Source organism: Artemia franciscana, chromosome 1 (genome assembly GCF_032884065.1).
Source record: "Artemia franciscana chromosome 1, ASM3288406v1, whole genome shotgun sequence".
NCBI lineage: Eukaryota > Metazoa > Arthropoda > Branchiopoda > Anostraca > Artemiidae > Artemia > Artemia franciscana.
Window position 1 is genome coordinate 29,214,649 of NC_088863.1, and position 16,210 is coordinate 29,230,858.

The 16,210-nt window shown below is 36.1% G+C and overlaps 1 protein-coding gene across 1 annotated transcript in view; it reads right to left on the reverse strand.

Annotated features, from left to right (window-relative positions):
* Positions 1–4,472: 4,472 nt before the first annotated feature.
* The window catches only part of LOC136027993 (peroxisomal ATPase PEX1-like), a gene marked incomplete in the record, with an annotated part of 82,546 nt that continues 70,808 nt past the window's right edge, over positions 4,473–16,210 (reverse strand). Inside the window, 2 exon segments of the mRNA XM_065705558.1 lie at positions 4,473–4,539; positions 14,850–14,940. Coding sequence (XP_065561630.1) covers positions 4,473–4,539; positions 14,850–14,940 — 158 coding nt within the window.

The following is a 16,210-nucleotide window of genomic DNA, read 5'->3' on the forward strand; positions in this document are numbered from 1 at the left end:
TTTTGTCCTTCGCAGTTATTCTATATTGTGACGAAGAAAACATATTTTTAAAAAATAGATTGCTCTAGCCATCCAGCGTGCCTAATGCATAGCCCCGGGGGGCCTTAGTTTAAGGGTTTTTTTTCTGTGTTTCCTCCCAGGAATATTACGCACAGTTCAATTAATTAGCGGGAGTAATTTTTTACAAAATCTTTGTCTAATTCTGCCTTGTAAAATATTAACAAAGCTTGAATATCTGTCTCGGCAACACGTCCTCTTACGAAATCCAGAGATGATTCGATGTTACTAGAATCAATGTTTTTAAACTTTTCTCTGAACTTTTTGAACATTGGAATATCTGGGCTATTAGCAATTTACTTAATCTCAGTTTCAAAGACAGCTTTAGCATTAATTGATAAACATGATGACGACAGGCGAAAAGCAGCAATTCTCTTCCTAAAGTTTGCTCCAAAATAGCACAAGCTCCATTGAAACGGCCAGTATTGGAAGCTGTTGCGTCGCAGCATATTATTTGTACGTTATCGAGAAGATTCCCGTCAAAGAGAGCTGTTGAGATAGCCTTAGCTTGATGTTTTCCAGAAGAATTTTCTATTTTCGGCACTGCGAGAAGCTGTTCTCTACTGTGAAACGAAGCAATAACTGGCAAGTGTTCTTCTTTTGAACTTCGTACATCCAAACTGGGTAATAGTTTCCCATCCTAATGGACTGTAACTACGTCGGGTACATTGTTTGGAAGTCAGCTTTGATTGCTTCTGCCCTTGATTTTCTAGTTTCAGTACGAATTCGCTGAATCGATGATTTGTTAATAGGGAAATCATCGCTGCTCAGACCAAGCGCTTCTACCACCACATTAAGAATGTAAAATGAGTCTCTAATGATTAACTGGTAACGATCTAAAGCTGCAATTAGTTGAGGTGTAATGAGATTTTTTCTACCTCTTATTGAACTTTGTTTATGGCAGGGAACGTCCGGTAAGCTGAGTTCAGAACTCAAGATCTGTTCTTCGTCTGAATCTTCTAAATTTCTAAGTTATTTGTGGTGGAAGTAGATGCAACAGCTAGTGATTCTCTTTGTCTTACTATCCTTTCATATTTCAATTGTCGTTGTCTAGAACTTTCTCCTTTTTCCACCAATTTTTTATCTACACCACCCAAGCATCCCGGTCGACCTGGCTCTATCTGTTCCATTAAAAATAATTAATCTTCCTCTATTTTCATTCTCTCCAAACCATCGGCATGCGTAATATCATTAAAATTATCAAGATCAATTTTGAAATTGTTTTCACGGCTTCTGAGCGCAACCTAAGTTTTCTTACAATTTTTTGTAACTCTCTCAAAACATGATATATATCAACAAGTTTCTTTACGCACTTGGGAAATGACCTTGCTGGAATTCTTGCTTTTTCCCAATATATGATGCATTCTTTAATCATGAGATTTACGCTTTCACTAACAGCCAGTTTAACCTCGCGAATATTTTAAAATAGAGCTGATACAACTTGTTTATTAGAGGGTAATTTTGCACCATTTATCTGATAGCTAGGCGATCCAATTAGGTAAATATTTTGTTTATCACTCCGTAATTCCACCAACATTTTTACGCATTGAACAATAGAGCACTAATAATCTCAAAAACAGCATACGAAATGACAAATAAAACATATAGTTACGAGTCACTGCGGAGCACCTAACCAACTTGCATGGACATGTTTAAATCGCAAGTCGGCACGGGTTATCGTTCATAAATCGAGCTTATATTTTTTTCTAGGCAATATAGGGTTAATACGAAAATTTTAAGAGGGTATGCGTAAAAAAAAATATCGAACTCTAAATGTAAGGGACACCGTAATATATATATATATATATGTATATATATATATATATATATATATATATATATATATATATATATATATATATATATATATGCATGTATATATACGGATGATTGCTTCAGGATAACCCAGTATGTGGGTTTAGGCAGAAAGTGGCTTTAGGGAGCTAGGGCATGAGGATATACTGAGATGTCAGAGAGGTTGCATTTCATTTAAGGTCTTCGACACTACTTTAGATTTTGTTTAGTTTCCTGGTGAGCGAATCACTAACCAGGTACCATTCAAGCTCGTAAAAAAAAAAATATAGTTAATTTCTTTCTTCACAGTGCCAAATAGCCTCAATCACATCAGTCACGATTTCCATTGCCCTGACACGGTCTGAAACACGAGTGAAAACACTTGAACGCCAGCCAAAGTTCAAGTAAGCTACTTGGTTTTCAATGTTATATCACGCTTGTGATATGGTACTTCTTGCGAGATAAAATCTACAGTTTGACTTCCCGCAGTATTTGCACGGTAAAAAATGTTCATAACAGTATTATTGAACATTTTGTCCCTCTCGAATCATTCCAATCTCAGCCATGGAATAAAACAGACGAGGGTCCAAAAATCACAGTCAGGGGAGGGGGAGAAGAAGAATTGTCTCAGGAGTCACAGTCCAATCAGAATGTTTGGGGGTGGGGCATAGCTCAGCATAATATAAACTACATCAACTGTAACGATCTATGTTCACCAGTTTCTGGTTGATTCTCCAATATAAAGTTGATAATACATAAACCAGTAGTTACTTTAAACCAGTACTTTTTAAAGTAAATTTTCATATCAAGTGAAAGTTTTTCTTTATGCTGTAGTAAAGACTCTACCCAGGAAACAACAAGCTTTTGGATCGTTGATCCCTTTCTTTTGCCCCCTTATTACCTTCTTATACGATTGTTTGTTTTATTTTATTTGTTTCTGCCTTCTATATTAATTAATAGATTCATTTTAAGGATTAAACTAAATGAATAACTAGGTATGACCTTGAATGCAATTATACTACTTCTAGTAACAACTCACCGCGGCACCAAGCCGCCTGAGGCGAACACAGCTACACACGCTCCTCCTCCATTCCAATCTATTCAAAGCCTCCCTCTTTACACCCTCCCAGGAAGTTCCAATTTCATTTAAACCTTTCTTTATGACATCTTCCCCCCTCAGACGAGGACAACCTGCTTTCCTTTTAGCCTTAGAAGGTTGGCCAAAAAGGAAAATCTTCGGCAATCTGTCATCCTCCATCCGCAGAACGTACCCTAGCCACCTCAACCTTTCTTTCATTATAAACCTAATAAGTGGGATTGAACCACATTTTTCGAACAGCCTACTGTTTAAAATACGGTCAGTCTGCCGGGTACCCAGAACAATCCGTAGGCAATTTCTCTGGAAAACATATAGTAAATCTTCATCCTCTTTTTGGAGAGCCCATACTTCAGAGCAATAATTGACCAGGTCATCACTGCACCTTCCAATATTCTAATCTTGGTTTGCAGACTTATTTTCCTTTTCTTCCAAAGTTTTTTTTTTTAACTGTGAAAAAACCCCCTGAGCCTTGGCTATTCTAATTTTGATATCTTTACTGCTCCCTCCGTCTTTCCTAGTAATACTACCAAGGTATGTGAAGCTGCCCACCCGATCAATCTTTTCGTTACCCAACGACACCTTTTTATATTCACTTATTCCTAGCTTTAGTGACTTAGTCTTCTTAAAATTAACTTTCAAACCTATTCTTGTACCCTGAATTCGCAAAACCTCTAAAAATTCATTCATTTTGCTTATACTTTCATCTAGGATGCTTAAATCATCAGCATAATCTAAGTCCAGGACAGTTTTTCCTCTCCATTTGATTCCGTGGTCTCCCATTGCTTTTCCTGTGCTCCTTAAAACAAAGTCCATCAAAATGATCCATATAAAGTGGGATAGAGTACAACCCTGCTTAACTCCTGATTTTATACAAAACCAGCTGCTAACCTCATTTCCTACTTTAACCGCAGCAGTATTATTCTCGTACATAGCACTATTCACTTTAATGTATTTGTCTGGCATACCATATAAGGAAAGGACCTTTGCTAAAGCTCTTCTATCAACAGAATCTTGAAGCTTGCTCATAATCAATAAAACTGAGACATCCTCTGCCTTTTCTAAAACCGCATCGTTCTTCTCTTAAAACTTTGTTTACAGCATCTCTAAGTCTAAAAAATATCATATTACTAAGTAATTTGTTACCTATAGAGACCAAACTGATGCCTCTTTAATTAAGACACTCAATCTAATCATCTTTCTTATACAGTGGTTTAATTAAGGTTTTCCTAAATTCGTTAGGTACTTCCCCCTTTTAAAAAATCATATTCATAATCTTCAGTAACATTTCTCTAACCTCAGAGCCATCATATTTAAGAAACTCATTTACCACACTATCAGCATCTCGAGCCTTATTATTTTTTAATCCTTTTAGTACTGTCCCTAATTCTTCCAAAAACAAATCTTCCTTCATATCCAAGATATCACAAACGTTGAAATATATATAAATATATTACTCCTTTCAATACAAAAGTGAAATTTGCTCATAAATTTCGAACTCCACTCTTGAGGAAGCCTTATCATCTTATGCCAGGGTCACACTTTGATCAACTTTAGTAGGAACTCCTCGTCTCTCAAACAATCCTTCTTGCCTGGAAAACATTATCAAATAAAAGTGTTATTCTCGTGAACACAAAATTAAGATCGCACAACAAGAATAATAATAAAACGTTTTTTGCATACCAATGGTTTGCGTCGCAGACGTACCGATCTCCTGATTCTCTACCTTCGATCGGGAGTGCTATGCTGATTCGGGGAAAATCATCCAACGCTTCCCCTATTTTTCCTCCATATTTCTCCGGGTACCTATTATGAGCCGGGTCGACGCTGGCTGACTTTAAGGAGTCACACCGCAGACCCTCGACCGATACCAAATATTCAGAGCCACAAGGACTCAAACACCAGCCCCAAAGGACAAACGACTGCAAGTCCAGCGTGTCAGTTAGTCGGCTGAGGCGGATATATATATATATATATATATATATATATATATATATATATATATATATATATATATATATATATATATATATATATATATATATATATATATATATATATACATATACATATATATATATAAAACAAGAACAGTGGCATATCATGCCCAATTTAAAATATGACACCCTGATTATGACAAAACAAGAGCTAAGAGCTCATATGGTACTTGTGACGAGGTTGGAAGAGCCAAGAGCCAAGAGCTCATATGGATAGAGCTCTAGCAAAATTCTAAGAATCAATAGATAGATCTAAAAGGAAAATCAGAGACTTAATACCGGTCGGGATTTAAAATAAGAGCTCTGAGTCACAAGGTGCTCCTAAATATAAAACATTAATTAAGATCCGATCACCCACTTGTAAATTAAAAATACCTAAATTTTTCTAATTTTTTTCGCCCCAGATGGTCGAATCGGGGAAAACGACTTTATCATGTCAATTTGTGCAGCTCCCTGACACACCTACCAAGGTTCATCGTCCTAGCACGTCCAGAAGCACCAAAATCGTCAAAGCACTGAACCCCACCCCTTAACTCTCCCAAAGAGAGCGGATCCAGTCTGGTTACGTCAATCACGTAACTACAACATTTGCTTATTCTACCCATCAAGTTTCATCCCGATTCCTCCACTCTAAGCGTCTTTCAAGATTTCCGGTTTTCCCCTCAAACTCCCCCCAATGTCAACAGATCTGGTTCGGGATCTGAAATAAGAGCTCTAAGACATGAGTTTCTTCTAAATATCAAATTTCATTAAGATCTGGTCACCCGTTCTTAAGTTAAAAATACCTCAGTTTTTCCAAATTAACAACCCCAGCTTCCCCAAAGAGAACGGATCCGTTTCAATTATGTCAATCACGTATCTATAACTTGTGCTTATTCTTCCCATCAAATTTCATCCCGATTTCTGCACTCTAAGCGTTTTCCAAAATTACCGGTTTCCAAGATTTCTGTTTCCCCCTCCAACCCTCTATGTCCTCGGATCCGATTCGAACTGAGAATGGAGCATCTGAGACACAAGATTCTTCTACAGATCAAGTTTCATTAAGATCTGATCACCCATTCGTAAGATACCTCGATTTTCACGTTTTCCTAGAATTCCGGTTTCCCCCCTCCAAATCCCCCCAACGTCAACGGATGTGGTCAGGTTTTAAAATGAGAGTTCTAAAGCACAAGATCCTTCTAATTATCAAATTTCATTATGATCTGGCCACCCGTTCGTAAGTTACAAATACCTCATTTTTCCAAATTACTCCCCCCCCCCACTCCAACAAAGAGAGCGGATCCGTTTTGATTATGTCAGTCACGTACCTAGGACTTGTGCTTATTTTTCCCAGTAAGTTTCATCCCGATCCCTCCACTCTAAGCGTTTTCCAAGATTTTAGGTTCCCCCTCCAACTCCCCCCAATGTCACCAGACCCGGTCGGAATTTAAAATGAGAGCTCAGAGACAAAACATCCTTCCAAACATCAAATTTTATTAAAATCCGATCACTCCTTCGTAAGTTAAAAATACCCCATTTTTTCTAATTTTTCGGAATTAAAAGTCCCTCCCCCCCAACTCCCCCAAAGAGAGCAGATCCGTTCCGATTATATCAATCGCGTATCTAGGACTTGTGCTTATTTTTACCACCAAGTTTCATCCAAATCCTTCCACTCTAAGCATTTTCCAAGATTTTAGGTCCCCCCCCGCCCAATTTCACCGGATCCGGTCGAGATTTAAAAGAAGAGCTTTGAGACACGATATACTTCGAAATGTCAAATTTCATTAAGATCCAATCACCCGTTCGTAAGTTAAAACCTCATTTTTTTTCTAATTTTTCTGATTTAACCGTCCCCCCACTCCCCCCTAGATGATTGAATCAGGGAAACAACAGTTTTTAATTTAATCTGATCTGGTTCCTGATACACCAACCAAATTTCATCGTCCTAGCTTACCTGGAAGTGCCTAAACTAGCAAAACCGGGGCAAACACATCGATCAACCGACAGAATTTGTGATCGCTATATGTCACTGGGTAGATACCAACTCTAGTTGCTATTTCATGCCTTTTTCCTATGCTTAGAATAAAAGAAAACTCGGAATTTTTTCCTCTTCACGTTCACATTTGCAGAAAATTCAAGATACATCTAGTTTAGGAATTACATGGAAAAACAAAAATACATATGAGAAAAAAAACGCTTAGCATATAAGCCATAAGTCAAAATCCGTAGCAAGGAACAGAAGCAAGAAAGAGTCATGTCAAGTTTACCTAAAAGCGTCAAATATAAGACAAAGCTTTTTCTAAGCAGTAATAGGCCGCCTTCAGCGTTAAAACTATGCAGCAAAACAAGTACATCTTACATTTGTTGGGCAACAGGAATATGCTTCTTTAGTAACACAGGCCTATCTCTAAGTTGGTTAAAAATATTGTGTCCTTAATGAAAATTGTACGACAAAGAAAAAGTCCCAACTAGATATCTGAAATCAGTGGCGTCAACTGGGGAAGGGTGTAGAAGGCCCCTGTCCCCTAGACTGCCCCTTTTTTGGCATTTCCACTGACAAAATTTAAAAAATACAATTTTGTTTCTCCTAGATATTGAAAAATGTATTCTGACCCCCTACGTAAATTCTCTTCAAATTTCGCCAATGTCCAAAATGTAATACAAACTATATTGTTTCGCGTACAACTTGATTATTTAAAAAGTATAGCACTTGATTATATAAGTTACAATTGTAGTTGGCAATACACGACTTTATTGCTTCAAAATTCCTACTAGAATTTAATTAAAGATTAGAAATGAAAACAAGAAATACTGCCTTTAAAAACGAGTAGCCTAGTTAAAAAAAATTACAGCAAAACCTATTAAGGATTCCATGATCGTACAATAAGTAAAATGCTGGGATTTGATGTGAACACTTAATAGTCTGCTGGTGCTAAGGAAAATATTCATCAGCTGTTTTGGCAATGAATGAATGAATGAATGAATGAATGAACTTTATTACCCGTAAAAGTATAAAAAACACGAATTACGGAGTATTATAAATAAACAAAAGACAACAAAGATTTAACCAGTATCAATATGGAAAAAAGGCTGCAGAGGGTCGTAAACGTGAATAAAGTTGATAGTCTTTTTACATAAATCATCACTGGAAGACCGAATCCGAGAAGGCACATCTATTAAACCAAATCGAGCAATTATTTTCTTATTTCGGTGCCATCTAGGAAGCCGGAAGAGGAATTTGCAATATCTGAAATAAGCGGCACGTAGAGTATGGTGATCTTTCTTAAGAAATAGATGAGCCATGCCTGATAAAAACAAAAGCACTGGGGCTACGACAATTGGATTTATCTTTTTAGATCAGGATCACATCAAAACTTATGCAAATACTATGGTCATAAACAATACTACTACTACTACTAATAACTCACTGCAGCACCAAGCCGCCCGAGGCCAACACAGCTACGCACGCTCCTCCTCCAACCTAATCTATTTAAAGCCTCCCTCTTTACACCCTCTGCGCATGTACAATACGAAAAATAATTCCCCTTTTCTTAAACCAAGAATCTTTCCTTTCTTTTTTGCTCTCCCTGAAAAGACCTATTTATTCATATTTTTCAGAGATATGTGATTGAATTTCATAGCAAGTCTAGGCACGCAACGAAATGATGTCCATCAAAGACTAAATAAATCATCTATAAATTAAACTTAAATGCTTTTTATTCTACCTAAAGCTCATGCAGACAAGAATCCAAACATTCCAACACTCTAAATACTCCAAACACTCCATATACAAGTTTTATAAACCCTAAACAAATTTGTAACTAGAACTAGTATCAATTGAAGAAGATTGCAATATATTGCAACTTTCGCGATATAAAGAAAATCTACTTGTCGTGCATTTTGCAAAATTTCAAATTATAGCTGAAAGCCACCTATTTGTTGGGTTTACGAATAGCCTCAAATCATTAAAAAACAAGAAGAAATATCATCACGATAAGATACTAAGAAACAAAAAAAATATAAATACAAATAAGATTAAATATAATCTTAGCTGTCAAATATTTTTCGTGACACATATTTTCTGTTTTTCCATCAAATTCTAGATTTTACGTATAATATTTTTCGTACTATAAACCTAAAGTTAGTTTTGACAAGAATTCGGACCTGGTAAAATATCTGAACTAACTGATTAATCTTCTTTGTATAATATAACCACGTGAGCTTTTGTTTTAGGATATGGTAAGATGTTTGATGGGTAGTATTTCTTTTCTTTCGTAACATTTACGTCATCGTCTATTACATTCACTAGTTCCTTTTGTTTTTTCTCTTTCGTTTTTCAAATTACACATAACTCTTTGGTCAAGCACATTCTAACTATGTAATATTTTATGGGTTTCGCACTTTGGAATTTTGAAGTTATCCCCTCCGCCCAATACTTGTTGATAGGTACCTCAATTTTGACGTTTTTCAAGGATTCCAGTTTCCCCCTCCAACTCCCTTCAATGTCACCTGATATGGCCGGGATTTAAAATGAGAGTTCTAAAGCACATGATCTTTGTAGATATCAAATTTCATTAAGATCTGATCACCCGTTCGTAAGTTACAAATACCTCACTTTTTCTAATTTTTTCGAATTACTCCCCCCTCCCACTCCACCAAAGAGAGCGGATCCGGTCCGGCTATGTCAGTCACCTATCTTGGACTTGTGCTTATTCTTTCCACCAAGTTTCATCCTGATCTCTCCACTTTAAGCGTTTGCCAAGATTTCTGCCCCCCCCCCAATGACACTGGATCCGGTCGGGTTTTAAAATAAGAGATCTGAGTTTCGAGATCCATCTAAATATGAAATTTCATTAAAATACGATCACTCTTTCGTAAGTTGAAAATACCTCATTTTTCTAATTTTTTAGAATTAATCCCCCCAGCTCCCCCAAAGAGAGCAGATCCGTTCTGGTTATGTCAATCCCGTATCTAGGACTTGTGCTTATTTTTCCCACCAAGTTTCATCCTGATCCCTACACTCTAAGCGTTTTCGAAGAATTTAGGTTCCGCCCCCCCCCCTACTTCCTCTGCACTGGATCCGGTCGGGATTTAAAATAAGAGCTCTGAGACATGATATCCTTCCAAACATCAAATTTCAATAAGACCCGATCACTCCTTCGTAAGCTAAAAATACCTCATTTTTTAATTTTTCAAAATTAACCTTCCTCCCCCCAACTCCCCCGAAGAGAGCGGATCCGTTCCAGTTATGTCAATCACGTATCTAGGACTTGTGCTTATTTTTCCCACCAAGTTTCATCCTGATCCCTCCACTCTAAGCGTTTTCCAAGATTTTAGGTTTCCCCCCTCAATTCCCCCCAATGTCACCGGACCCAGTTGTGATTTAAAATAAAATCTCTGAGACACGATATCCTTCCAAACTTCAAATTTCATTAAGATCTGATCACTCCTTCGTAAGTTAAAAATACCTCATTTTTTCTAATTTTTCAGAATTAACCCTCCCCCCGAACACCCCCAAAGAGAGTGGATCCGTTACGGTTATGTCAATCACGTATCTAGGACTTGTGCTTATTCTTCCCACCAAGTTTCATCCCGATCCCTCCATTCTAAGCGTTTTCCAAGATTTTAGGTCCCCTCTCTATTCCCCCCAATGTCACCGGATTCAGTTGGGGTTTAAAATAAGAGCTCTGAGACACGATACCCTTCCAAAATCCAAATTTCATCAAGATCCGATCACTCCTTCGTAAGTTAAAAATGCCTCATTTTTTCTAATTTTTCAGAATTAACCCCCCCTCCCCCAACTTCCCCAGACAGAGCAGATCCGTTCCGGTTATGTCAATCACCTATCTAGGACTTGTGATTATTTTTCCCACCAAGTTTCATCCCGATACCTCCACTCTAAGCGTTTTCCAAGATTTTAGGTTCCCCCCTCCAAAATCTTACTCACCAGACCTGGTCGGAATTTAAAATAAGAGCTCTGAGACACGATATCCTTCCAAACATCAAATTTCATTAAGATCCCATCACCCATTCATAAGTTAAAATTGCTTCATTTTTCTATTGTTTCCGAATTAACAGGCCCCTCACTCTCCCCCCCCCCAGATGGTAAAATCGGGAAAACGACTATTTCTAATTTAATCTGGTCCGGTCCCTGATACTCCTGCCAAATTTCACCGTCTTAGCAAACCTGGAAGTGTCTAAAGTAGCAAAACCGGGACAGACCGACAGACCAACAGACAGACAGACAGAATTTGCGATTGCTATATGTCACTTGGTTAACACCAAGTGCCATACAAATCAAAGTGGAGTTTCACATCAACAAGATACAGGTCCTCGGCGCTCTAATATCATAACTATGGTACTTAAAAAAGAAAAGTATTTTAATATTACGATAACTTAAATGCAAGAAAAAATATTAGGTTTTGCGAAAAACAGTCTGAAGGTCGTAAAATTCATGAAGAGACAGTGTTCCAGGATTAACTTGGAGAAATTTACATGAACTGTACTATAATAATATAAATTTATTATTATTAAATAATATAATATAAATTTATAATATAATTTATAATATAATTTAATAATATAAATTTATATATATAAATATATAAAAATTTACATGTGTGTACTATAGTTGCGATGGAGCTATTTAACTCTTCTCCTAGTGCGGAAACTTTTCTTTTAGCCGAATATTTTAATGTCTTAATACAGAGGCATAAAAGGGGCACAATTACTCCCCTTCCCTAACCCTAACAAAAAAGGCATTGACCAAAAATATTCCTGGGAATCAAGAGGAAATAGACATCAGTTTCAACACATCCCCTCCCCCAAAATTCACTCAATATTCAGCAGAAGGCTTCAGCAGAAATCAGAGGTATGATATTTGAAAATTAAAATGGACAGTTTGAAGCGTCTGGCTCTCCTGTCTACAAAATAACCAAATGCTAATAAATCAGTTCACTAGAATTAAGTTTTAAAAGATACATTAGAAATATTTTTTTGAAGTAAGAACGGAGGTATTACCCCGCAGAGAGGTAAAAACTTCTACACTCCCCCCATTTTTCTATATTTATCTGAAGGTTCATGGAGATTTACACAATTTGGGCAATGAAATACACTCTTTTAGGCATCTGCCTCACTGCCTACACAATAACCCCCTGCCCCGCCTTTATAATAACTGTTGCATGATTATGCCTTGAGTATAATTGTGTTTTTGGGTATAACATACAATTATGTCTTTCTCTGTTTTGTTTGTTTAATTCATGGTTTATATTTTTGTTTATGAGTATAATTGAGCTTTTGATTTAGGATATGGTAAGATCTTTGATGGGTATTATTTCTTTTCTTTCGTAACATATACGTTGGTTCCTAAACTTTGTACTCTAGACTATTACATTCATTAGTTTCTTTTCTTTTTTCTCTCTTTGCTTATTTTTGTTTCTTTTCTTTCTTTATGTTTATCTTTGTTTCTGAGCTTTGCATTCTAGTCTGTTACATTCACAGCGGAAAAAATATTACTAAAAAATACTACCCTCCCGACTAAATCTGTCAAAATGGCTTCTGATCCAAACAGTAAGAGTTATATCTCCAAAATTACAGAAAATGCATAAATACACTCTAAGTATAGTAATAGTAACTGGTAGGCGATTGGACAGTAGTGACAGTTGGACTGTTCATTGACACTTAGATGAAAACTGGGTATTTTATCATTTGAGTAATAAAAAAGCCACTACTACTAATTCTTCGTTTTACATGATCGTTAGATGGTAGGCCCTCTAATCAAGAGATAATAAAAACTAAATGAAAGAGACCAATATTTTCAGGCAGGGGTGTAATTTGCTACAGGGCAGGAGGAGGGGCAACTGCCCCTCCCAGACCTTGGTTTGCCCCCCTCCCCAGCAAAAATTAGTTTCTTCAAAAATCTTGTCAAAAACTAAGATAAGCCTGCATAATTCAAACATCAAGAGAAACGGATCAGTTTTCTTTAGTTCATATTTACTTTATAGTACTATAAAACATTTTTATAGTATTTTTATAGCACTTTAGTCAGTCACTCATTTTTCAGTTTTGCAGTAATTTTTATTTGAATTGGAAAAACTGCCTACAACTTTGCCCGCCTCCCCCCCCCAGGGATTTTGACGTAATTATACTACTGCTTTCAGGGATGCATTCAAGGTAGAAAGTTCTGTTGGAATGGGCAAATTTTCAATAGAGAACGATTAACTTTAGACTTATTTGATTTCATTCCCTGTACTAATTCTACGGTCATTAAATATCCTTAGATTTCTAACTGAATAGCTAGCTTGCGGGCTACAACAGGTTTATGAGAGATATTAACATGCTACTTTTATAGGGCGGAGCGAGGTAATTTCTTCTGTAAAAACAACTTCAAACTCTTGGACAAAGAGTAAAAGTGTATGTATATATGTAATTTTTAGCTGTTGAAAAACCTCTTCGTCGATTAAAAATTAAGAAAAAATTCATCTGCACCGTTTTTAAGATTTAAATTCTGAATTTGTTTTATCGTTTGGCAATTTCACCAGAAAGCGAAATTTTGTAAAATTTTAAACTACAGTAATATTTGTTCTTTATTTAGTTACTCCAATCTTCAAGTATTGACTCTCTTTTTATTTGGTATACAAAACAACGAAGGTAATATTTGCAATGGAGAGGGCCCAAAAAGAGGTTGGCTAAGGAGTGTGTGGATCAAAAGACTTACAAAGTCAATACCCTGTACCTAGATATAGCGAAGTATTCTACCTTGAAAATTTATTATCAAAATGAATCCTTTTAATGGTCATCAAGCTCTAGTTTAATTGATCCTACCATATAAAAATTATAAATACTGTATCTTTGCAACTTTTGCTCATTTTGCAACGAAAACTAATATTTTTAAGGAAAAAAGGGGAAAAATATATTTTCCAAGATCACCTGGGACTTACTTTCTAAAAACACGATTTTAAGCAGTTCCCTACACGTATATTTCTATTTTAGTCATTCAGTTTAAATTCATGACCATCCTGTATTCAATGAAGGGATGGAATTTGGAAGGTTGGGGGATATTGTTCTCCCATTTTTTGTTTAACGAATGGCAACAGAGTTTTCCAGGCCATTATAAAATTTTTACCCTTACCAGACATACCGTTGGAAAATTGTGTCCCTGGTTCAATACAAATAGAGGAATCATTATGGATTATTAAGAATGCTGAGAGAACTACCTTCAAAATCCAAATACCATTTAGGGTTTCACGGAGAAGTGACAAAACTATGCTATTAAGTTTGCCAGGAAAGTTGATATTAATAAGCTGTTACCGTAAAATCATTGCGTTCAACAAAATAATATTTTTCAAAATAAAACCAATATACTTTCTTTTCCCCATCTACTAACTCCGTTAATCATAAGGAGCACCCAGGTAGGCTAATCTTAATTATACTCACGGTTTTCAATTTTCTATTGACCTATGATTTCCATTAGCACCAGTTTTAAAATTTCAGCGGGGGGAGGGAGACCAAAATGTATTTTTAAAGTCTAAAGTAGGGGTAAATTTGTCCTTTTTTTTCAATTTACCCAAAAGAAAATAACTATAAAGGCATTTTTAGATGAAAATAACCCCCTAATAAGTACTGTCTAAACCCAGGGGAAGCAAAAGCCCTCTTCCCCCACTGACGCTGCTAGTGGTCATTGCTAGGACGAATGTGAACTAAATCTTCATGCGGTTCTTTTTCATAGAGACAAATAGTAACAATAGGCTTTCTTTTTCTATTTACTTTTATTGAAGAACAGGGAATGAGGAGTTCAAAAATTTGCAAGAATGGAGTTACTTTAGAATCTGTTTTATTCTTATTAGTTCATTTGATTGAAGTTATCTTCATTTCAAGTTAAAACACACATAGATAAAACGATGTAACACACATAGTGGAATACTTACATTCTACGAAAATTATGAACCTCTTCCTGAGAGACAGAAGGTTTCGATGATTGCAAAACTTCTGTCCAATGTTGTAGAAAAATTTTTCCATCTGAATCAAAAATATAGAGCGATTAATGCGATAAAATAAGGCACAAAAAACATTGGAAAGATAACTACAATGTGAGACAACGAGAGAGAGATAGGGGAGAAAGAGAAAGAGAGAGAGAGATAGAGAGATAAGGAGAAATGAACATATTTCATATTCCACAGATCCGTTGTCAAACAAAAATTACATACTACAACGGAATAGTTCAGGATGGTAATTTTTAAGATACTGAATTGAAGGAAAAAATTAATTAAATTTAAAGAATGAGAAGAGAGAACAGAAGGGAAAGAAGACACAATAGAAAGACATTTACCCACATGAAGGCATTTTTTCAATCAAGCACAGTGAAATTCGGTTTATGCCAGATGCTTGTGCAAGACCGTAAGACAAATTTTAACAAGTTTTAGAAGGAACATGTTTTAAAAATTAGAAATGACTTTAACAAGAAAACATATAAGAATTGAAATAAATAACAGGAGGGAGGTTCTTCATAGAGACGATTAAGCAGTAGAACGCAGAGTTTATCATTAATTCATAGGTATTTAATGTTTCGAACATCAGGAAATATTTGGGGGTTCTATGCAGGGAAACAATCCACTCTTTGGCATTAATGCTCGTGGTTGGACAATTATTAGCCTTTTTCGTTAACATAACTACAGTTTTCCTCTTTGAGACATATAGCATAGCCTGAGACACAACTAAAGTTTCTTTCTGGAATGGAAAAGGGGGGATACAGAGGAAAGTATTATTACCGAGTATGGCAAAGAGTATGGGTAACATATAAGAGTGGAGACTGGCGAAATTGTCGACAAAAAAGCCCATCATCGCCACCTAGGGTTTGGCGCAACTTGGCATTTTTTCAAGCTTTGTAATCGTTTTTCTATCAAGAACTGAGATTAGACACTTAATACTACACTAATTTTACCAACCACACAAATTCAGTTAATTATTCTTATTATTACAAGTAAAAAATTTCAAGTGTCACCAAACGCTAGATGGCGTTTTCTGTTAACACCAACGCCAGGTCCCGCTCTTGTAAGTTACCCATTCTCTTTGGGATATGAGACAATCATGCAGATTTAAATCTTAGAAGGGGGTAGTCTCTGGTACTATCTCAAATAGTATCCCACTTCACCAAACTTCAAAGGTAGGGGAAATTTGTAGGATTAATAAACAAGAGACATTTAGACAATTTTCATAACAAATTATTCAAAACAAATACTTAGTTCTCGCAGAGTCTTAAATCTGGAATTACAATCTGCAGCATGCTTAA